At 37.8% G+C, this 23466-nt stretch overlaps 3 protein-coding genes and 4 long non-coding RNA genes across 12 annotated transcripts; 3 read left to right on the top strand and 4 right to left on the bottom strand.

The window, feature by feature from the left end:
• The first annotated feature begins 2745 nt into the window (after window positions 1-2745).
• On the top strand, window positions 2746-3810 carry LOC123470317. Of its 4 annotated transcripts, none has more exons than XR_006643964.1 (7): window positions 2746-2827; window positions 2890-3025; window positions 3091-3204; window positions 3290-3323; window positions 3438-3460; window positions 3539-3599; window positions 3669-3806. It is a non-coding gene; the product is annotated as an uncharacterized LOC123470317 (long non-coding RNA). The 4 variants fall into 4 exon arrangements; XR_006643966.1 differs by having other exon boundaries at window positions 3262-3323; window positions 3449-3460; XR_006643963.1 differs by having other exon boundaries at window positions 3262-3323.
• On the bottom strand, window positions 3796-4565 carry LOC123470318. 2 transcript variants are annotated; one of them, XR_006643968.1, is made up of 3 exons: window positions 4377-4565; window positions 4175-4308; window positions 3796-4109 (listed from the first exon to the last, which is right to left on the bottom strand). It is a non-coding gene; the product is annotated as an uncharacterized LOC123470318 (long non-coding RNA). The 2 variants fall into 2 exon arrangements; XR_006643967.1 differs by having other exon boundaries at window positions 4175-4312; window positions 4377-4564.
• An 8235-nt stretch (window positions 4566-12800) lies between these two features.
• Window positions 12801-13940, top strand: LOC116932499. Its single transcript, XM_045171172.1, has one exon. The coding sequence runs from the start codon at window positions 12801-12803 to the stop codon at window positions 13908-13910; it is 1110 nt and encodes a 369-aa protein (XP_045027107.1). The 3' UTR covers window positions 13911-13940.
• A 1811-nt stretch (window positions 13941-15751) lies between these two features.
• Window positions 15752-17265, bottom strand: LOC123470380. 2 transcript variants are annotated; one of them, XR_006644050.1, is made up of 5 exons: window positions 17184-17265; window positions 16928-17120; window positions 16697-16862; window positions 16384-16620; window positions 15752-16324 (listed from the first exon to the last, which is right to left on the bottom strand). It is a non-coding gene; the product is annotated as an uncharacterized LOC123470380 (long non-coding RNA). The 2 variants fall into 2 exon arrangements; XR_006644049.1 differs by having other exon boundaries at window positions 16384-16616.
• Window positions 16397-17477, top strand: LOC123470378. Its single transcript, XM_045170620.1, has 4 exons — window positions 16397-16627; window positions 16685-16872; window positions 16931-17113; window positions 17176-17477. The coding sequence occupies exons 1-4, from the start codon at window positions 16399-16401 to the stop codon at window positions 17317-17319; spliced, it is 744 nt and encodes a 247-aa protein (XP_045026555.1). The 5' UTR covers window positions 16397-16398; the 3' UTR covers window positions 17320-17477.
• Window positions 17478-17632: 155 nt separating this feature from the next.
• Window positions 17633-18271, bottom strand: LOC123470379. The gene is made up of 3 exons (XR_006644048.1): window positions 18114-18271; window positions 17854-18038; window positions 17633-17780 (listed from the first exon to the last, which is right to left on the bottom strand). It is a non-coding gene; the product is annotated as an uncharacterized LOC123470379 (long non-coding RNA).
• A 1445-nt stretch (window positions 18272-19716) lies between these two features.
• LOC116933806 lies at window positions 19717-21396 on the bottom strand. The gene is made up of 6 exons (XM_045171171.1): window positions 21327-21396; window positions 21055-21179; window positions 20885-20985; window positions 20701-20818; window positions 20124-20620; window positions 19717-20050 (listed from the first exon to the last, which is right to left on the bottom strand). The coding sequence occupies exons 1-6, from the start codon at window positions 21394-21396 to the stop codon at window positions 19717-19719; spliced, it is 1245 nt and encodes a 414-aa protein (XP_045027106.1).
• Between the last annotated feature and the right edge of the window lie 2070 nt (window positions 21397-23466).

Below are 23466 nucleotides of genomic sequence, written 5' to 3'. Positions count from 1 at the left end.
AGATTTCGTTACAATAGATTCTACCTTTCCCGTAGGTTGTTGATTGCTTAGTGTTGGGGAAGTGAATGGGCACAATGATTCGCCCCTTGAAGTGATCATTAGATAAAAGCTGAGCCTTTTTAGATAATAATTAATAATATTAGTGAAATTTTGTCAAGAATAGAAACAGTAAAATAACAACTTACCCTTTCATAAATTTCAGTTCGTTTTCTATGTTTGGTGGTAACACTACCCAGGTAGCACACAGACTCTGTTTCAGGTCTGTTACAGATCTGTTTTTGAGAGTCTGCAAATTGTTTGGAGTGAAACAATTTTAAAGACTGTCATACAGGTCTGTGACAAACCTGACTTACAAAATCTGTAAAACATGTTTGTTACATAACGCGTACCACAGTCTTTGTACTACACACTATTTAGACATTCATCTCACAAATCCGTCGTTTCAATAATTTAACTCACAATTTACATTTAAAATGTGTATTTAACACGCATTTTATGTTTATACACCACTTACATTTCTTAAAATCATAATCGATCGCGTTACTTGTTGGTGGAATTTTGGCTGTTTCAATAAAAGGGGAATTAGTGCCCCTCGGCAAACAAGATGCAGGACAAATTAATTAAGCTGGCAAGCCTACTTATATACTACTACCCCCTACTCACACCCCCTTAGTTTCCATCATGCTCTTCAGTTGAAATTTTAGTTCCATAAATCCATAATGATTACTTCCAACATGCCGAGTGGAAACCAAGTGGAAAAGCGCAGCAGGAAACCAGCTAGTAGATATTCACCAGAATCTTCACCAAAGCGTGGGTGTTACTAAACTATGGAATTGGAACTTCCAAAATGGAAGTATAAAATCTGGAATTCGACCGAAAACTATGGAATTCAAAGGCCGACTTTCCAAATTTTAGTGTTATGTCTGCCGTCTAAATTATGGAATTTAACTTCCAAAATATTAAATTGAATTCATTTAAAAATTCTCAAATTAAAAGTCTAGTAGAATTTTATCTGTCACTAGATGGCAGTTAGAATATTTCATATTTGAATTAACGTACCGACTATTTTTATTAGCCCTGCATATTTATTTTCCTTTTTGCATGTATTTCAGATTTAAATATTTTGCTCTGTTACTCGTTTGTAAAATAAAAGTAATGCTGAATAAACCAATGAATCCTTCCATTTCAATTATGAACGGTTTTATTTTCTTAAATCAGTAAATCACACTTGTAAATTTGGGGGTGGGTGGGTGGTATGACGGTTTTTCCCTAGAGACATATTTAGAGAGAAGGGGGAATCGGTGAACCACGCGGAGGCTGAGATATTGTATGCAGTTCTTTTGAATACATGCTTGTTTATGGGACCTCGTGCTATTTGGATTTGTGATTCGGCCATTCGGGAACTCTTTGTGATTTTAATCTGTGGTTTAAAAAATTGCAAACAAATAATTTCTTTACAGTGCATTGTGCGTAACATTTTAAAAAGTGCTTTCTCGTTTGTGATTTTCATGTGCGGTGTGTGGTGTGGTTGCCACTTCACGATTTTTCATTGTTATTTCGTGCAAAAATGACTAATAAGATTCCATCTAAGGAAAACTTAGAAGACATGTTGAAGTTGTTTGAACCAGAATCATGTATCCCGGTTCTAACTGAAGTCCCTGTGTTACCCAAAGGTGGTTTTGATTATATTTTTGAATGGTCACCAGATTTACTAAACAAAAAAGATTGAAGGAGTGACGGTTATCGTTGGATCCAAGGTGCCACTCTTAGTGTAACCAGTAAGTCAGGGTTAAAATGCACGAAATACTACTTCAAATCGCAAATTGAAAAAGGCAATGTTTCGGTAGCCGGTGAAATAGGCCCGGACAAAATAGGACCTTACAATATAGGCCCGTCAAATAGGACCTACAAAATAGGACCCTACAAAATAGGATCACTTTAAAAAATATTTTAAAGCGGTCCTATTTCTACAATAAAATGGGCCTATTTCTACCAAATAATTTCAAGTCTCATAAGAGCCTCGGAAAACATTTTCCAAAAATTGAACAACCAAGTCTAAGCAAGAGATGGCGGCTTGATGGAAACAGGCACTCTGTATATACTTTGCCTTTTTTCAAACCGCTATGACATCTGATATCATTTTACCGTCTTGTTAATTACGCGTAATTTAGCTGAATTCAAGTTTTAATTTTTTTAACATATTAACCGTAGCCATAACTATGAAGTTCATTTGTTAAAAATTTCAATTTCCTTTCAGAACTGATAAATTTTAAAGAATAAGTAAAGAAACGTGCTCACTCTGCAGTTTTTTCTCCCCTAGCCAGATCTCCCCTGTCCTTCAACGCGTCTTCCCTCTACCGATGCCAAGGCAATGCCCAGTGCTTTGGAGATGAATTCAATCAAACAATTTCGATGAAATAATTTGTACGCTGTTTTTGATTACGTTTTTATTAACTATGAAATATATTTTAAAGCAAGAAACGAATATTTGTATAATATTTTAATACCAAAGCCTGGTTCAAAAATTCTCCATCTATCGGAAAAGGTCGCATGGTTCGATAGCGTTATGAAGATGGCGTCATCTGTTCATCATCAACCTCAGCGTTAATTTACAAAGAAGAAAAAAGTAAAATTATCAAATAAAATTAACTTTCGTGTATCTATTTTTTATTATTTATCTTTTTAAATATGTAAATTGCATTTTCTGAAACATTTGATTTGTTAGAAATCGATTTTGAATCGGTTTCATTTCAAGCAGACGCCAAGCATCAATAGCGTGGTCTGTGCTATGTGATTGCATTGTTACTGCTGGAGTGAGCAATTTCAGGTAAATAAGGTTATAATGTTGTCAATTTCTATTCCAATATAATATTAAACTTGGTTGTAAAGATTGCGTCATGATGGCGTGCCCCGTTAGCGTCGTGATCGGCGTGCCCTGTTAGCGTCATGGTTGGCGTGCCCTGTGTTAGCGTCATGATTGGCGTGCCCTGTGTTAACACGATATGTTTTATTTATTCGTGTGCTGGTATGTGTGTTTGCAATGTAATTGGCATCATTTAAAACTAGTTAATCTCCAAACTTCTTACATAGTGATTTCAACACCAGCATTGGTCAGAGGAGACTCGCAAGCAGCAAGGAAAGGAGGCTGCTCTTCATCGGCCAGAAGTTTGATACAAAGGAGTACACAAGTTGATTTCATTACTTGTAAGTATATTCATAGTTTGTAATTAATATCTTTGTTTAATATCTCTGTTTTTCAAGATAAGCAAAGTCAATTTTTTGGATATAGATGGGCAGCAATTTTATCGAGCCATGACATCTGAGTAAGATTTCATTTTTGTATTATATTATGGTTTGACTTTATTAATTGGTCTAACCTTTTTTTAAAATTCAATTTCCGTTATCCTGCTTATGGTGACCTGTCACTTGATGATAAGCCAAACCTAAGTTGCCTCTAGGAGTATGTAGACAGCTTGATTGCAATTTTTTTTAGTATAATCAAAGTTTACATTGAATTTCTTTGATTTTCTTCATTAAGATTATGAATGTCAAATTTGGGACACATCTGTGCAGTCTTTTTATCGAGCTCTGACATCTGAGTATGATTTAATTATTTAATTTTCTTAGAGTTTACTTTATTAATTGGTCGAAACTCTTTTTTATAACAGTTGCTATGCTATGGTATGCTTCTGTTGCTATACTCCATGTCTTTGGTGCCCTCTCCCTCTATGATAAGCCAAAGCTAAGCTACGTAAACAAGTTGATTGCATTATTTGTCACACAACAACACAATGATTTAAATTGATAATAAATACTTTATTTATCAACAACAACAGTACTATTTCTTTTATTCATCATTATGCAATGTTACTTTTTGTGACTGGTTATAGATAACCAAGTAGACCTATACACATCATCTTTTCTGTAGAGACCGCCATTATTACCTGTTGACGGGACCAAGAAAAGGAATTTTGCCGGTATCATCACATAACTTCCGCCACATACCAAGTAATCTCCCTGTGGACTCCTTTGTCAAACTGCTGATGAAGAGGAGCCTACTTTCCTTGCTGCTTGCGAGTCTCCTCTGACCAATGCTGGAGTTGAAATCACTATGTAAGAAGTATAGAGGTTAACTAGTTTTAAATGATGCCAAATGCATTGCAAACACACATACCAGCACACGAATAAATAAAACATATCGTGTTAACACAGGGCACGCTAATCATGACGCTAACACAGGGCACGGCAATCAAGACGCTAACACAGGGCACTCCAACCATGACGCTAACAGGGCACCCCATCATGACGCTATCTTTTCAATAAAGTTGAGCATTTTATATTGGAATAAAAATTTACAACATTATAACCTTATTTACCTAAAATTGCTCATTCCAGCAGTAACACTGCAATCATCCCAATCACAAAGCACAGACCACGCTATTACAAGATGCTTGGCGTCTGCTTGAAATGAAACCGATTCAAAATCGATTTCTAACAAATCAAATGTTACGAAGAATACAATTTACATATTGAAAAAGATAAATAATAAAAAATAGGTACATGAAAGTTAATTTTATTTGATAACTTTACTTTTTTCTTATTTGTAAAACGCTGAGGTTGATGATGGACAGATGACGCCATCTTCATGACGCTATCGAACCACGCGACTTTTACCGATAGATGGAGAATTTTTAAACCAGGCTTTGGTGCTTTTGTATTTAAAAAATGTTATAAAAATAGTCGTTTCGCGCTATAAAATATATTTAATAGTTAATAAAAACGTTTTCAATAAAAGCGTACAAATTATTTCATCGAAATTGTTTGATTGAATTCTTCACCTATGCACTGGGCAAACATTGCCTTAGCATCGGTAGAGGGAAGACGCGTTGAAGGCCGAAGGGGAGATCTGGCTAGGGGAGAAAAAAACTGCAGAGCGCGAGCACGTTTATTTACTTATTCTTTAAAATTTATCAGTTCTGAAAGGAAATTGAAATTTTTAACAAATGAACTTAAAAGTTATGGCTACGGTTAATATGTTTAAAAAATTGAAACTTGAATTCGGCTAAATTACGTGTGATTTACAAGACGGTAAAATGATATCAGATGTCATAGCGGTTTGAAAAAGGCAAAGTATATACAGACTGCCTGTTTCTATCAAGCCGCCATCTCTTGCTTAGACTAGGTTGGTCAATTTTTGGAAAATGTTTTCCGAGGCTTTTATGAGATTTGAAATAATTTGGTAGAAATAGGCCCATTTTAATGTAGAAATAGGACCGATTTAAAAATATTTTTTAAAGTGGGCCTATTTTGTAGGGTCCTATTTTGTAGGTCCTATTTGACGGGCCTATATTGTAGGGTCCTATTTTGTCCGGGCCTATTTCACCGCAATTCCAATGTTTCAATTGACTCTTTTCAAAGACGCGCGATAGAGTGCTCTAAATTCCCACGCCGAGTGTTAATCCGGTATTTGGGTGACGAGTCGCATGCCCAAATGTTTCCTCACGGAAATTCAAAAAAGGTTACGGCATTCACTCGAACCAAAGACTCAGAACTACAGAAACTACAATTGGAAAAGGACAAATTTCCCGTAAAGGTTTATAGTGAGAAGTTGTTGGAGGCTGCCGAGAAAAATCTGGACGACCGACGACAAAATGTCGATGTTGTGAGGGATTTAAAGCAAGTACAGAATACTATTCATTCAGTCCGCGTCAAAACCCGTTCAACTGATGACCGAATTTATCATCTAATCGAGATTGCTTATGAAACAAATTTCATCCACGATATCATCATAACTCCACATCAAATCGTCACTTGCTTTAGCAAAGGTTAGTGTACCACTCACTTGCATTTAATTAACATGTTGACGAACATATTTATATTTATAGATTCACTGTCAGATTTTCAAGAATTAATTGAAAGAGACGGATTGCCAACAATGTGCCTATCATATGACACTACGTTCGAAATGGGCGACTTTTATGTTTCCGTGTTGACTTATAGGCAAACGGAGTTCGAAGAAATGCCCGTTATCCCTCTTATGTTCATGCTTCATTATGGATCGGTTGCAAACTATTCACGAGTTCTTCTTCTCGCGAGTAGCAGAACTTATTCCACAAATAGCTGAATCAAAAAATGTGACAATTGTGACTGATGCTGAAAAAGCTATTACAAATGCAGTTTTCCAAACCTGGCCAAACATTCCAATGTTCCGCTGTTGGATTCATGCTTGGAAGAATATGAAGCTTCATTTGTCTAAAATTAACATTCAAGACAAATCTTCCGTTGCAACATACAAATCAGATTTTATGCATCTTCTGTTGCAAAAAACAGAGAGGTCCTACAAGTCGCTGCTCGCAAAACTTTATTTGAACAGTTAGAATAAAGTAATATATCAGCCAAAATAATTTTTTACTTTTCAAAATTTTTAAATATATTTCTATTAGGATTTTGCGGATCATTATGATAAAATCATTGATGTGGATATTAATAGGATGGGTTCTTGGGTGTTATTACCTTACGGTATTAAACTCTTGAGTAATAATCAGTCCGAGTCTTTTAATGCCTCCATGAAGCGACTAATTAATTGGAAAGAACAAACAATTGATGTGATGGCAAATTCGCTTAGGAAAATTACCTTGTTCTATGAAATGAAAATTCGGAGAGGTCGGCTGGGATGCCGCGACTACACCCTTCGTCCTCATCTTTCACAATCAAATAAGAACACGGCACTGAAAAAACCCATATACCAGTCCATGGATGATCTTTTTGATCAAATGAAAGCGTCTAGACCAACCCCAAAAATGGTAAATTTGATTTATTATATGATTATAATTCATATGCTAATATTGTATAATTTTAGCAAGGCGATGATGGATCAACGGTAGGCGAACATACTGTGCTGTATTCTACTCCTAGTGAGAGCGTGAGGCAGCGAGCCATGGATATAATAAAAGAAAACAGAATACAACAAGTTCCTTCGCTTCAACATTGGTCGGTAGTCGGATCTTCGGGAGACATTTACGTGGTAAAGTTGTTTAAGGCCGGTGTTCGAAACCAGACTTGCACTTGCGCAGCAAGTGCTATATGTCCTCACATTCTGGCCGCAATGTATAGCATTGATTGCGAAATGTTGTCAAAGAAAAAGGGGAACATAACAGCAACACAACGAAAAGCTAGGCGGACAAATCAACGCTATCGGCGTAGTGGAAAGAAACCACCTTCCAAAATCGAGAAGAATTCAAGTGCTGTATGTAAGGACGATTCTATTGCGGATTCTGTCATAATGTTGGCTAACAAAAAAATTTTTAAAATTAAATCATTCAAATCTGGTGGTGATTTATCGGTTGCCCATGCTTTTAATATTTTATATGATTTAGATGGATAAAAAAAAATTTCTTTAACGCGCCTATGCCTGCAACTGATCTTGATTTGTATATTTGTGGTGACTTAAAGCCTCAACGACAACTTATTCCTATTGACTTTGTAGAAAAATCCATCAAATGTATTAAACTTCCTTTCAACGATGGGATGGTTGAACGATGGTTAGTGATCCCCATACTCCATACTACGTAAATTGAATTCATTTAAATTTATTTGACATCCCTCAACCCCATGTGTATGAAGTGAATTAATTTTTATCTTTTTGACATCGGCATGTTTTGCCCGACGAGTCTGACCGACACAAAGGTTTTTATTTATTGTCGGGATTTTGAATGATGAATGTAGTTATGCTATTTTAAAATAGCATAACATCTGACAAAATCTATGTTTTTAAGTGTGATCTCTTTCGGTAATAACTTTGAACATAAATAATAAATTTTTAACTTTGATCACGTTGTCATTTTTTTACAGTTAGTCATCAACAAAGAAGTTGAGGAACATTTTAAAAATGTGTCTTTATACTCATTTTGAAGCTTTGGGTCATCTCTATTTTCTTCCCTTGTCCTCTCAACAGTCATCAGGATCTAATCGCGATCTTTAACAGTTACCACCGATCTTCTACTTCCATATCGGGAAACCGGAAGCTTTTTAACAGTTTAAAAATATTTTTTTGACCACTAGCAGATTTCCATTTCGACATAACCAAGATTCGAACCAAACCTTTCGACTACTGAGTTAAACTCCTATCCATTAGCCCAACATTGACTTATTCAGTATAACATCTGGCTGCATGGTATTGCAGTGATGTTACACCCATATATAGAGAAAATATTTAATTCAGTTTTACATAGAAAATGCAGACCTGTACCATGCCTGGGATACAGACCCAGAACAGAAATATGTTTTACTCAGTAATACAGAGAAAAAACATGCATATTGTCACACTTGACTTGAAAACGTTTGTATTTTTCTTAACACAGAAAAAGGGAATACAATGACTACATGAATAATGAATTGAATCCTTACTTTTACTAAGCGTCTAGTTTAGTGGAAAAGAGAGCGACTAATAATGGAAAAACAGTGGGTTTTATACTAGCTTTGAAATTACGCCCTCTCCCTAAGGTTAATAGATTTTACTGCACATTCTAAAGCTATTCTGGAACTTCTACTTATTTAGGGAGAAATGTCTGATAACATAACAGATAGTAGAACATTCGTAACTATATCGTTTGAGTTTGACGCTTCTAGGAACAGATAGGGACATCTGCTGTTGTTCCCCGCGACAATATTGTTAAAATATATGCCATAATATGCCATACCTGTAATACAGAAGAAAAACAGCATGTCCTTTTACAGAGTAAAAACAGACTATTGACAAACATGGGAAACAGAGCTGAATCAGCAACCATTTTCTCAGGTAGAAAACTGATCCGGAACAGGTATGTAGTACAGTTAAAAATCAGAATTATGTATTACAGAAAAATAACAGATCTGTCCCGGATCTGCGAAACAAACATTTACCAGTTCCTGTAAAACAGAGCAATTCCAGACAAATTTTCTGTAAAACAGAGCTGTATCAAACCTGATACGGATCTGTTTCACGTACTTGTGAAACAGGATTCTGTAGGGTACAGGATTCTGTAACAGATCTGTGTTCTTCCTGGGTAGTGGGATCACTGCGCTTATTCGTCTTAACATAATCGTAGCTTTGGTATGCTCTCAACTTCTCAACTACATCAAATACTCTTCTTCCCTTTCTACTTCCCTTTCTACTTGTCATTTTAAAATAAAAATAAACATACTCAAAATTAAAAAACTTTTACCATACTGCAGTCCTAGGAATCGACGTCTGTTTTAGTCCCCCCTTCGGCCTTTGGTGGCACTACTTGTAGGTAGGACTTCAGAGAGTTGGAAAACAGGAACGCAATCTTACCGAACGGTAGGGCTCGGCTCCGGTTTGCCTCAAACCGGGTTTTAGACCCGGTTCGTCGCAACAAATTACCCAACCCAACCCAAACCGTTTGACTATTTCTCAAATGGGTAGGTGATGGGTGGTTCAAACGGGTAAATAGGTCAACCCACCGCCATCTTGGAAAATGGTGGACATCATGGCGCCAATTCAAAAAATAGGTCGAAACATGAATTTTTTTCCAAGAAATTCTGACACCAGATGGCATTGAAGGACCTGGATTGACAGAGGATAAATAACAGGTCAGCTCAGGACTTAGGAGTCAGGACACACGTCAGGTGTCAGGTCAAGTCAAGCATTCAAGCTAGTTCAAGTTCTCTGTCCTGCTGTCATATATATATCCCTAGATCTACATGCGTGTGGCGGACTGGGACTGGCAGTCTATCACGGCGTGTCAGCGTCACTGCGTCAAAGCCGTCAACGTCAATGCGTCATTAGTTTCCTGTTCCTAGACTAGCAAATAGCAATTTCAATTTTCAAGATCTGTACAAGTCTTTGGAATTCCGAGAATGAGTTTTCATCCCGAGACCGTCGAAGCCCTTGTATGTTTACGGTCTTGGTATAAAGCAGGGTTGGTGGGGGAGGTTGATGTTGTCGAACATTACGAAGATGATGACGATCATGCTTCGGCCAGGTAGACTACGCGTATCAGACGCTGGAATCTCGTAAGTTACAACATTGGTTGCTTCATCTTTATTTGTTTTTGTTTCATTCTTGCTGGTTGGCAATTACTTATTAAATTTTTGTTTCGCGAAAACAAAAATATAACCGGGAAATACAATTGTTTCAAATGAAATACTTAATGATTTTTTTATTTCTTCATAAATACTTAATTATTTTTAATTAATATTTCCGATAATCGAGAAAAAAAGGCCTTGGAAATTACATCGAAACTGGGTTCCGGAACCGGGTAGTCAAACCGGGTGAAACCCGGGTAGCATCCGGATACAACATCTTAGTGTAAAGAAGTACACGACGTTGTCATGTTGTCTCCAATACAGAAAAGTTTAATTTAATGCGGCGTCTTTACTCACAATGTCTTGTATACTTAGCAAGCATAAAACAACACGCACACAATAAATAAAAATCCGTGTATTATAAACCGATTTTTAACAGGTACCCGTATAATAATTACCAAGCTCGTAAATTGAGGAAAGAAGACTCAAACACTTAAAGGTTACCAATGGGTACTAACTTCAAGGCATAGACGTAATAAAGTAAGAGTCAAACAGCTACTTAGTGATTACTTAAAGGGTACTTATTCTGTGGCATGCAAGAGTTACGGTAGCGGGCAAGGCGGGAGAGCGGCAGAGGCCTAAGTTGGCACACGGAACAGGCAGAGTAGATCTGACTGACTCTTGGGATTTTGCGGTGGCTTTTTATATGTTAGTCATCATCCCATGGGAGACATACGGGACAATGTTAAGGTACGGGACAATGTCAAGGTACGGGACAAAATCGGGCGGTATTGGGCGATTTTGGACGTCACGAAGAGGTATAGGCAGACAAATTCAAGCAGTATCGGACGAATTCGGACGATTGTTAAAAATAGAACGGGCAGTTTCGGGCCGTTTCGGGCAATTCTCAACAGACAAAAATATATCTATTTTCAGCGACGACAAGTTAAGGCCGTTTTGGGCAGCTTTTGACAAATCGTAAAAATTTCTATTTATAACGGGCGTGCCGATACTTGTTCTCTCCGCTTGTTATATTTTCTAGTAAGTCTAATAACTAGGTCAATTAGTGGTGTATCAAGTTAAGGAGAGTTTAAGAAATAAGGTATTAGTCTAATTAAGCAAAAAAGTTAAGAAGGGGCTTCGCTTGGCGTTTCGTTATATCTCTACCCGTCATAATAGATTGCGTCCCGCAATCCAAAAGAAAATTCAGGGACCTGTGGGTCGGCTGCTTCTCGGCTGGTAAACCACCGTAGGGGGAGGACATGGGGGCTTACAACAACATTTCCATATCAAACAACAAAATTCGAGGGCGTAACAAGCACGAGCGATCAGTAGGAAGATAGCGATTAGCAGGATGATGAATGAGTAGACTTTAAAATTCTCGAACCAATTGGTAAAGGTTCCGAGACCTTCTTTTTCGGCGGTGGATACGACGATAGCCGATGCTCCTGCAATTTGATTGGGAACAGTCATGGAGTGTTCGTTCATCATGGAGGCTGTGATATCGGCAATTATATCCATCAGGCTAATGAGGACTTATATTCTATCCCGTATAAGCGGGATTGGTTTGATGTCGGTATTTGAAGAAATTGACGTCTTGATATCGGAAAGCGTCAGCCAAATCGCGCTGTGGGATGACGACGGATCCTTCGACTGGTTGCCACGTGTTATTGCGATAGACGTGAGGTTTGTCGTTGAAATCACGATACCTCCAGCCCAGGAGCAAGGCGTGAAAGCAGTGAGTTCCCAAACCGGACCGGCCAATGGTGAAATTGTTGAACCGCGGTTGAGGTCCACAAGTGGTTGTATCAGCCGTGAAATTTACTGTTGTAGGTGCGCATTGTAGGGCTGAGACGATATTTCCGGTGGCGACCAGTTTGATGCATTGCCGAAGACCCAGCTGTGCGGCTGCCAGCCATCCCTTAAATTGGGAGGTTGACACGGTTTGTGCGTGTTTAGCACGTCGTTGGTCGCTTTGCATGCTCTTGAGGACGCGGATGATTTCATTTTCGTGGCGGATGGCGGCGTCCTCCAAATAGAGAAAGTGGAGAACGCGTACCCCCCTAGTTTTACGAACGCGCCTTGCGGGTGGACTCCATCTTTACCGAAAGTTTTGTGATGGCTCTGTACATTGTAAATGGGTTATAAAAGGGATCTTAGTAATTAATTCATAATAAATCGTAAACGCATACTGTGGATTTGTGAACAATTTTATTTTAAAGGTAAGTGAATAGGCTTTCTTTTAGTGTAAGATTTAATGCATTTCAAGTGTAGGATTAAACGTAATTAAATGATAAGTGTGATGTTTACAGGAATTCTTCTTGACAGATTGAGTGGAATGAGTTGCATTGTAAAAGGGTGCAAAAGGAATGACAAGTCTCATAAAACTACAAGCTTTTACTCTTTTCCTAAAGTTAGAATAAATGACAATGGTGTGTTAGCTGAAAGGCGAAAATTGTGGCTAAAGAGAGTAGGTGTTTCTGAAAATTCTTTGTCGAAGTACACTAAAGTTTGTGATAAACACTTTACTCTTGGTAATATACTCTTTATTTTTATAAATTAACAATAGAACAATAGTAATTCTTTATATTGTCATGTAGGAAGACCAAGTTATGAACAGGATGTTACTCACACAGACTGGGCACCAAGTTTGTTGTTGGGAGAGGAGTTATCGAGTACTGAACAGAGGATCATAAGAAGTAAAAGACGTTGTTTTTCAAGTTTTTCCTGTGTAACATAACATACTAATATTTTTACATATCTTTTAAATAGGTATGCCTACATTCAGTTCAAGAAACAATTCATCAAGAAACGAGGACACTGTCAAACAAAATTTTGAAGTAGCGAAATATCTGCAACGAATTATGGAACTGGAAGAACAACTACAAGTAGCAAACAAAACAATTGATGAACTTAACTCAAAGTTAGGAGAAGTGACTATTAATAATTCTCGACTAAGTGATAACTTAAATGAAAAATCAAAAGATCTATATACTAAGTGTGTAGAAAACGACGAGTTCATGGTTTACTATACGCGATTTAGTAATCATTCGTTTCAAACAATGTTTGAAGCATCGCTACCAGTTAAGGAACACAATAACTGCGCGTTAGATTTACGTCGTCAATTTTTCGTAATGTTATTGAAAATTGCACTTAACTTCGGTTTTAGGGATTTAGCGATTCGCTTTAATGTTTCACGCTACACAGTTTCCGATTATTTTCACAAATGGATAGGTATTATACATGATAGGTTCTTTTCTAAAGTAATTTTTTGGCCTACAAAAGAGGCTCTCCTTAAAACAATGCCCATGTGTTTCAGGGGCGGCGAATTTGAAAATACTACTGCAATCTGGGATTGCTTTGAAATTCAAACAGACACACCACATACTCCAAGTGATCAAGCTGGATCATTCTCTTACTACAAACAACGCCCAACCGACAAAATCTTAATATCAATAACACCGCAAGGTACTGTTAACTTTGTTTCAAATGGGTTCTGTGGGAGGGTTAGTGATAAGCATGTAGTTATCGAAAGCAATATTTTAGATAAGTTACAACACGGAGAATTGATTCTTGCAGATAGAGGTTTTCCACTTGAAGACGTCGTTGCCACTAGAGATGCGAAATTTAAAGTTCCTCCTTTTATGAAAGATAAAAAACAATTAAGTGAACAAGAAACTGAAGAGACAAGACGTATTGCTAATGTTAGAATTCACGTTGAAAGAGTAATTGGCGCCATTCGGACACGTTTCAAAATCTTAAAGGGTCCCATAAATATTAATTTTTTGAAAAATGTAGAGGTTGATAAGTCTTTTGTGGATAAAATAGTAAAAGTCTGTTGTATTTTCTCCAATCTTCTACCAAGTGTCGTTCCACTCGATTGATGTTGAAAATAAAATTGGATGCAAAAATAAGAAGAATTTGTTTCATCTATTTAATTCTGTATTACATTATACATTTATACAAATCTTTCATTTTATTGCTTAAATTACTGATATCACATTAAGTATTTCGAGGCTTTAGTCGTTTCTTGTTATTTGTCTCATTCACTTTTACTAAATTACTCGCGTTTCTCTTAATTTTCTTACAAGGATCACATTCCCAATTTGAATTAAACCGTTTTTTACCTAATGCTTCTAAGCAGATCCTATGATACACATGTGCCCGGCAATTTTCATTAGCACAATTAATAACAGAGTCATTGTTAGTTGGAATCTTTACTAGGCCATTGCAGTAACACATCTGCGATCGTGTAACCTTAACAGTGTTAACTACATTTCCGCTTTGATCTATTGTTGACTCCTGCATTTCTAAATTTACCATTTCATTTTTGTCTTTTGAAGATGATTTTTCATAACGAGTTTGACTCCAATACTTTGACAACAATTCCGGCAAGACAACCTGCAGAATGTACAATTTTGATTTAGGTATAATGTTTTCAGTAACAAAGTTCTCTTCATAATGGTTGGCGGAGATATAGGCCCGGTCGAAATAGGCCCCGACGAAATAGGCCCGGCAAATAGGCCCGGACGAAATAGGCCCCTACGAAATAGGCCCACTTTAAAAATATTTTTAAAGTGGGCCTATTTCTCCGTCAAAGTGGGCCTATTTCTCCCAATTATTTCTAAGTTCCATTAGGTACTCTGAAATATTTTCATAAAAAAATTCGACCTACTCTACATGAGCGAGAAGGCGGAATAATCTGCGAGAGATCCGCCACCGTATATATTCATTGCCGTAGCTCAAACCACGATGAGTGATTTCACACATTGCCGTTTCGTTTTTCACATGTTAGGCAGCTGATTCCCGTCTTTATTTTTTGATGAACGTATTCCCCTTGATCTTAACTGTAAAACTCATTTGTTCAAACGTCGTTTTCACTTATTAACTATCGCTAATTTAAAAAAAATGAACAAATTTCCGTGTTTTCTTCGCCATTTATTTGTTCCGTAGCTCGATCCCCCCTTCAGCGGCTCAGCCTTGAACGCGTCTCTCCCCTTCAGCGGCTCAGCCTTGAACGCATCTCCCCCTCTACCTATGCCAATGCCAGTACTCAGATGAAGTAGGAAATGAAAATGTTTGATGAAATAAATCTTATAAATCTTACGGATTGATTTCAAACATATCCATAACAATTTCATGTTTTTTAAAGCAACAAACGCATATCACTTTTAAGTTTCTTGTTTTATGGGGCTGACGCGAGGTGCTGCTCAAGCCGGCCAGAAGGGTGGTCGAGCGGGGGAGGCTGCACGCACTCATGGGAGAGGGGTGAGTGAAGGGGGGGTTTACCTGGGCCATACCATACACTCCCATGTTTTCCCTTCTCCGTACATGTCAACGGGTGGTCTAGTGGTTAGCAACTCGGGGTAATAATCTCAAGTGCCGGTGTTCGAATCTCGGCCATGTCGGAATAGAATTTAATTTACAAAATATTTTAGAAAAATTAATAGCTCAACAGCATAAAGCGGTGTGGAACTACCCTGGCGAAATTGATCGTTTTTGGTTTTTTTAATTGATAAAGAAGAAAGAAATATACAGCACGAAAAGAAAATTTCTATTATAGTTGAATACCAAATGTAGTTTTGAAGATTTCCATCTATCGGTGATAGTGGCGTCAGTAGCGTGGTTCAATAGCGTCATGAAGATGGCGTCATCTGCTCATCGTCAACTTCAGCGTTTAATTTACAAATAAGAAATAGAAATCTTATAAAAAAATAAAAATAGCTTCAACATGTGTACATTTTATTTTTAATCATTTTAAAATTTGAATTACAATTTTCGTTACATTTGATCTGTAAGAATTCAATTTTGAATCATTTTCATTTCAAATTGATTCACACACATAGCAGACGCCAACACATCAAGCGTCATCAATAGCGTGGTCTATGGTGCAATGCTATCGCTGGAGTAAGTTGTTTACCTTCAATTCGGGTATGTTAGAGAATTATATCATGTTATTTTCAATCTTAAGTTGCTACTATTGTAATTATCAACTTGTGTGAATAGGTAGCGTCATGATTGGACACCCTGATGGCGTCATGATCGCTGCTGATTGCCTTTCAAATAGGTTTTCAGCATTCTGCTTACACCTTTGGCATAGAGTCACATATTTCACAATCCAACATCAATTGGTAGCAACAGCAGCCCTTCTCTCCATCATCCAGAAGGGTCTGAGATCAGTGTTGGAGATGTGAGTGACAATTTTAATAACGAAAAAGGAGATTTAAAGCAAGTGCCGCTTCTTTTCTGTTGTATGTCTCGAAGAAGAGCTATTGACTATATAGCGGTGTTCAAAAATCTAAAGGTACAATAAATTCATTTTAATTGATTTCTCACCGCATTAACTTATTTTGTTACCTTATTCAGGAAATCATGCCCCTTCCCAGAGTTGAACGGATTGTGACAGATTTTGAACGGGCAGTTTTTGTCGCAGTCCGAAAACTGTTTCCTTCTTGCTACCACTTGGGATGTAATTTCCATTGGTGCCAGGCAATAATGAAGAAAATCCGCGATTTCAACCTGTCGACCGAGTATAACAAAAAAGGACCCAATCCTGTTCGCGACTTCATTTTTCGTCTGCTTTCCCTCGCCTATCTCCCAGGTTACATTTTTGCAATGAAATTTAAAAAATTAAATTTTAAAGTTTTGTTTTGTATAGCCGATAAAATACCTTCGGTGTTTGACTCCTTACGAACATCGGTGCCACCAATACTGGAGAAATTAATGGACTATATGGAGCGAAACTGGATTCGAGGCCGTTTTTGGACTCCTGTTCATTGGTCCTGTTTCAATCTGCTTCTGAGAACAAATAACGATTGTGAAGGGCTTCACAATGACTGGAACAAGGTATTTTCAGTAAAGTAATTAATTAAGTTAGTGTTACTCATTATTTATCTCCTACCAGTTGGCGGGTGGCCCAAATCTCCCGTTTTACAAGATGACGTTGGTGCTGGAGCAGCTGTGTGAAGACGTAAAGCTATCACAGAAGCTTCTCTCACACGAGAAAATCAAGGCCCATAGGAAGAAGGAGACACAGTTGAAGAACTCCATCCTTTTTGCTTTGTGGACACGGTACCAGGATAATGAGGTAATAACTGAAATGATTCAAATAATTGTTAAATAACCATATCAATCTATAATTATTATTAGTTATCAACCGTGGAACTACTGGAGGAAATAGTGTTAGAACTGAGAACCTCATTCCCAACTGTAGTCACTGACCATCCTTTAAACCTGAATGATGAAAACATAGATAATTATGACATGTCATTTGTGAGCGATGATGAAATGTAAATTTAACATTCAACTGATTTTTAAAACATATTATCTTATTTTTATTGATGTATAAAATGTATTGGCACAAATTTGTATATTGTTACCGTATGTCCTTAGTACTATCACCAGAGCCAGAAGCCAATAAATCAGTTGTTGGGTTCAGGCGCAGATAAAAACTTCAGATTCATGGCCACGTAGTACAGTTGATTTGCTGGCAGGTATCTCTACTCCTGTTTCCTCTTCCCAGCCTTCATTAAATAGTTGAAGGGAAAATAAGTAAGTAGTTCAGCGGATCAAAGAAAAGTATTGACCATCTTACGATAGGAATGCATGGGTTCATCTCCATTGGAATTTGGTGGTTCTGTCTTTACCACTTGTGGTTTCTGATTGTTCTGTGTTTGCTGTTGACGACTTGCAACAACATCAGGCATCACAGCATCAATGAGTGATAAGCTTTCCATGGGTTGTTCCGAACCATCCTGAAAAACAAAAACATACACGAGTAAAAATTTGGTGGTAGATAAATTTCATCATATTAAAATTGTCACTCACATCTCCAACACTGATCTCAGACCCTTCTGGATGATGGAGAGAAGGGCTGCTGTTGCTACCAATTGATGTTGGATTGTGAAATATGTGACTCTATGCCAAAGGTGTAAGCAGAATGCTGAAAACCTATTTGAAAGGCAATCAGCAGCGATCATGACGCCATCAGGGTAGTCCAATCATGACGCTACCTATTCACACAAGTTGATAATTACAATAGTGGCAACTTAAGATTGAAAATAACATGATATAATTCTCTAACATACCCGAATTGAAGGTAAACAACTTACTCCAGCGATAGCATTGCACCATAGACCACGCTATTGATGACGCTTGATGTGTTGGCGTCTGCTATGTGTGTGAATCAATTTGAAATGAAAATGATTCAAAATTGAATTCTTACAGATCAAATGTAACGAAAATTGTAATTCAAATTTTAAAATGATTAAAAATAAAATGTACACATGTTGAAGCTATTTTTATTTTTTTATAAGATTTCTATTTCTTATTTGTAAATTAAACGCTGAAGTTGACGATGAGCAGATGACGCCATCTTCATGACGCTATTGAACCACGCTACTGACGCCACTATCACCGATAGATGGAAATCTTCAAAACTACATTTGGTATTCAACTATAATAGAAATTTTCTTTTCGTGCTGTATATTTCTTTCTTCTTTATCAATTAAAAAAAACCAAAAACGATCAATTTCGCCAGGGTAGTTCCACACCGCTTTATGCTGTTGAGCTATTAATTTTTCTAAAATATTTTGTAAATTAAATTCTATTCCGACATGGCCGAGATTCGAACACCGGCACTTGAGATTATTACCCCGAGTTGCTAACCACTAGACCACCCGTTGACATGTACGGAGAAGGGAAAACATGGGAGTGTATGGTATGGCCCAGGTAAACCCCCCTTCACTCACCCCTCTCCCATGAGTGCGTGCAGCCTCCCCCGCTCGACCACCCTTCTGGCCGGCTTGAGCAGCACCTCGCGTCAGCCCCATAAAACAAGAAACTTAAAAGTGATATGCGTTTGTTGCTTTAAAAAACATGAAATTGTTATGGATATGTTTGAAATCAATCCGTAAGATTTATAAGATTTATTTCATCAAACATTTTCATTTCCTACTTCACCTGAGTACTGGCATTGGCATAGGTAGAGGGGGGAGATGCGTTCAAGGCTGAGCCGCTGAAGGGGAGAGACGCGTTCAAGGCTGAGCCGCTGAAGGGGGGATCGAGCTACGGAACAAATAAATGGCGAAGAAAACACGGAAATTTGTTCATTTAATTTTAATTAGCGATAGTTAATAAGTGAAAACGACGTTTGAACAAATGAGTTTTACAGTTAAGATCAAGGGGAATACGTTCATCAAAAAATAAAGACGGGAATCAGCTGCCTAACATGTGAAAAACGAAACGGCAATGTGTGAAATCACTCATCGTGGTTTGAGCTACGGCAATGAATATATACGGTGGCGGATCTCTCGCAGATTATTCCGCCTTCTCGCTCATGTAGAGTAGGTCGAATTTTTTTATGAAAATATTTCAGAGTACCTAATGGAACTTAGAAATAATTGGGAGAAATAGGCCCACTTTGACGGAGAAATAGGCCCACTTTAAAAATATTTTTAAAGTGGGCCTATTTCGTAGGGGCCTATTTCGTCCGGGCCTATTTGCCGGGCCTATTTCGTCGGGGCCTATTTCGACCGGGCCTATTTCTCCGGCTTCCTTCATAATCAATGTTAAAACAGCCAAAATCCTTTGATGTATAAACGCAGAAAAAACATTTTGTTATCTCACAAACAAACATTTGTTGCTGCACCTATTGAAAATATATAAAAATAGTGAAATGATGGTCACCATTCATATTATTAGCGGTAAAACCTGATAAAAGTACGGATGAGATCGTTTAAGTTTGAGAATTCCATCTTCATCTACATATAGACAGAAGTTGGGATCTATTATAGCAGCTTGTTCCAAAGTACGATCTTTGTGAGAGAAAGGGCATTTCACTTCTATTACGGCTTTTCCATGACATTTACAATGCGAAATCCCATCTGGAGTTGCCGCTAAGTAACCATGTGAAAGAGAAACGTACAATCCATTTTCAGAAACAACAAATTCTTGATGGAGTTTGTTAGTGTTCATGAGTTGCTTAAGAAGATTGATAGCTGAACTTTCATGTTTTATTCCCCATCTAACGTTGGAAAATTGTGAATTAATTTCAGTAATTATTAACTTTGGTTATTCATTAACATTATAAAACTTACTGTGTTGCTTGTGATTGGAATAATGAATCCATAGGGTATGCTACTTGTTGTAGTAAAGATTTAGAAGGGTTTTGTAAACTGGTTCTAGTTACTTGATAAACTTTGCTTGCTGTGACTCTTCCCTCCCTGATCTTGTACCAATTTTTACAAGTTGCCTGGCTTCTAGTAATCCGCTCGATGATAGATTGCTGTTCAATATTTACTGAGTAATTAATAATTAGATCTTCACATAAACTTTGAATTTCTGCGATAGGGAGATCAACTTTAGCTTTGTCAAACAATGCCGTTAATCTCTGTGGTAGAGGTGTTTTTAGTAATTGCGGAACACATTTTTCACTGAAGGGTTCGATTAATCTATGTAACGCAACCCCGCGTTCTTCCTTTTCAAGTTTGAATAGCATTTTATGAAGTGAATCATCAGATAATGCGTCAAATTTCTTATCTTCAACATTTCCCCTCTTTGCGGTTTGCAGAGATGATATCGCTGTTGGGAGTTCCTTTAAATTGACAATAACAGTTAATAATAGAGAAAACATGATTGTGTTCAGACTTAAGGAAATTGATTTAGTAAACATACTGGATGATTTATGGTTGCTTTATTATGCCACTGTTGAATTGCACTTGTCACAGTTTCTTCCGACAGATTTACTACTCCCCACAAAAGAACTCCTACATGTGAGCAATACCCACCCAACCTAGAAGAAATTGGACATGTACAAATACATTTCATAATTAAAACTATAGGGAAATAGTAATTATACCCAGCTTTACAGTCACAATGTCCACAGATAACATTCCCTTGCTGTTTCAGTCCAACCCAACAATTTAGAGGGGGCTTCGTGTAGGCCATAGAATGTGTTACCTATGTTATGTTGGAGGTTATTTGAATTATGTAACTATTTAAGTAAGCTAAACATACAAAAAGACTTACCAAACCTTTTACGATAACATTTCCATTTGAGATCTTCATGGCAATGAATTCTCTGAGATATCCATTAACAAATTTAACATGGGAATCTAGAGATTTCCAATTTTCCACAACTTCGACCTGAACCACTACTTTTTCATACACAAAATAAAAAAATAAGTCGTTTCGAGTACATTTATTCACGAGAGACTTTAATTCCTCTTTTGTTTTGGTCCAATATAGTTTTGCTGTTTTGAAAGGACATTGTTTTTAATCTAAACCACATAGTTTTTTACAATAAGATAATTTTTTAATAGTAGGTAGTGCCATACTATACTCGGATAAGTCAAACTTTGACACATCCATTGTTACACACACGACCTATAACAAGAATTCCTGTAAACATCACACTTATCATTTAATTACGTTTAATCCTACACTTGAAATGCATTAAATCTTACACTAAAAGAAAGCCTATTCACTTACTTTTAAAATAAAATTGTTCACAAATCCACAGTATGCGTTTACGACTTATTATGAATTAATTACTAAGATCCCTTTTATAACCCATTTACAATGTACAGAGCCATCACAAAACTTTCGGTAAAGATGGAGTCCAACCGCAAGGCGCGTTCGTAAAACTAGGGGGGTACGCGTTCTCCACTTTCTCTATACTGGATTCTTGCGTTTTGTCGGATGTTGATATCTAGGGAATCATTTTCTTTTGTCACAATATCCTTGATGACGGATGGTACGGTAACTGTGAACGATCCCAATTGGTATTTAATGAAGAACAAATGGTTGTCTCTGTCCAACTGTCAATTTTTTTGTCGCATTTCACGGTTTGGCAGCGTGGCGTCAACCGTACGTGAAAGTCCAACTGTTTGGAGTCGTCTTGGAGGATCCAAGTCCCGTTCGTTGAAGATTCATACCAGAATTCCACGCCCTTCTCTAATTGTCGGATTGCGATATCAGTTGGTTTTCCGTAGGTGTCGATCCAAAATAATGTTAGATGGTTGTGGCATAGGGATCCATGGGATACGTTGGCTTTTCCTAGTGGTGTGTTTATCAAGTCTCCTTCATCAATTCGGGAAAGGAGGACTTCTTCTAACATACAGTTGACTGTAACCACAGTGGTGGTTCTTAGCCAATATCCTACGTCCTCCGGCTCTTGGTTAAATATCCAATTGTTTTCTGATTTCATCATTGGGCTCTCGTTGAATCGCCTCGAATGTCTCATTATATCACACTCTACTGTCGTCGTTTCCATGGCGATGCGTTCCGGAATGGTAATAACTTGTCCTACGAAATTGATCGTGATATGCTTAATTGATTTCCATCGACCTCAGATGTATCCCGGGAAGTTAAAAGCTGACTTTTTGTCGGTCATGACTCGACAGTCTACTTTCGTATTCGAAGTGCGTGTGGCAGGATCGCAGGAGCCATCGGAAAATTGGAGGAGTCCGACTCTGCTTGGCTTGTTGCAGTCGCATGTCGTGATCTGGAATGCGTTTGTCGAGGAGAGTAGTAGGAGTAGCACGTGGCCGGCATAATACTTATTTGGTTGGCTTGGACATATACATAGAGAACAATGACGTAAACAGAGCATATGGGGCCGTATACGTTGGTATGCCGCTGAGTGGCTGAATATTTTTATCTATCTATATCTTAAACATCCTATCTTACATGGGATTATTAGTATTAGGGGTTGATGTTTGGATAAGGGAAGTTACAGGGGAAAACATGGCGTTGTCGCGGGGAGGGAGGGGCAATGGGGGAAAGTGAGTAAGATTAAGATAGAGGGAGAAATTAGAGATGGCGAAATGGACTACCGCAACGTACGTTTGCATACGCTGTTTCTTTCCGGCTTTATTCCCGACATCCTAAATTGTGGGGGGAGGAGGTGGTTGTGGTGGGAGTTCGTTTATCGGGGGGTTTACAAGAAGAAAAGCGATTCGCTATTGCGGGAGCGACAGAGGGGTAAGGAGTGGGGTTGGGTGGGTTATAGTATACGGATGGCTGATAATGTAGCCTATTGAATAATATGGCTGTTGGAGCCTTATCTGTTTTTATCGGAAGCATTCTATGGTATGAAGGGGTGGGGAACAGTCTACGTGACAGTCGTGTCACGCAGGGTTATTATGGAAATATGGCAGGTTGGTTTTTCGTTCACCGTAGGAATGGGAAAAAGCAATACAAGGGGAGTGCTATATTGCTGTATGAATAGAAGGGGTGACAATATCATAGAGGGCGCACCATATTGTTGCCTTGGGCGTTTCCCCGAGATATGTGTACGGCAAAAATTTTACGGGGTGGAAGTTGGGTAAAGGCAGAATTAGCAAGGGTGATATAGAGCAAGGAGATAGGGAAGACGGTAGGGTTCTCGGTTTCTTCTCGGGCTTCGCTTGGCGTTCATTACATATTACCCACCCGGAC

The sequence above is a fragment of the Daphnia magna genome, linkage group LG3, assembly GCF_020631705.1.
Source record: "Daphnia magna isolate NIES linkage group LG3, ASM2063170v1.1, whole genome shotgun sequence".
NCBI classification, from domain to species: domain Eukaryota; kingdom Metazoa; phylum Arthropoda; class Branchiopoda; order Diplostraca; family Daphniidae; genus Daphnia; species Daphnia magna.
Note: the sequence above shows the minus strand (reverse complement) of the source record. Positions and strands in the feature narration are given on the sequence as shown.

Bases quoted from the DNA above. Each gene is read 5' to 3' on its own strand.
- LOC116932499 (XM_045171172.1), top strand. From the start codon at position 12,801: ATGCCTACATTCAGTTCAAGAAACAATTCATCAAGAAACGAGGACACT.
- LOC123470378 (XM_045170620.1), top strand. From the start codon at position 16,399: ATGCCCCTTCCCAGAGTTGAACGGATTGTGACAGATTTTGAACGGGCA. The intron at 16,873-16,930 runs GTATTTTCAGTA...ATCTCCTACCAG, and splicing joins TTCACAATGACTGGAACAAG to TTGGCGGGTGGCCCAAATCT. The intron at 17,114-17,175 runs GTAATAACTGAA...AATTATTATTAG, and splicing joins CACGGTACCAGGATAATGAG to TTATCAACCGTGGAACTACT.
- LOC116933806 (XM_045171171.1), bottom strand. From the start codon at position 21,396: ATGGATGTGTCAAAGTTTGACTTATCCGAGTATAGTATGGCACTACCT. The intron at 20,621-20,700 runs GTATGTTTACTA...GTCAATTTAAAG, and splicing joins AAGCAACCATAAATCATCCA to GAACTCCCAACAGCGATATC. The intron at 20,051-20,123 runs GTAAGTTTTATA...TTCCAACGTTAG, and splicing joins TTCCAATCACAAGCAACACA to ATGGGGAATAAAACATGAAA.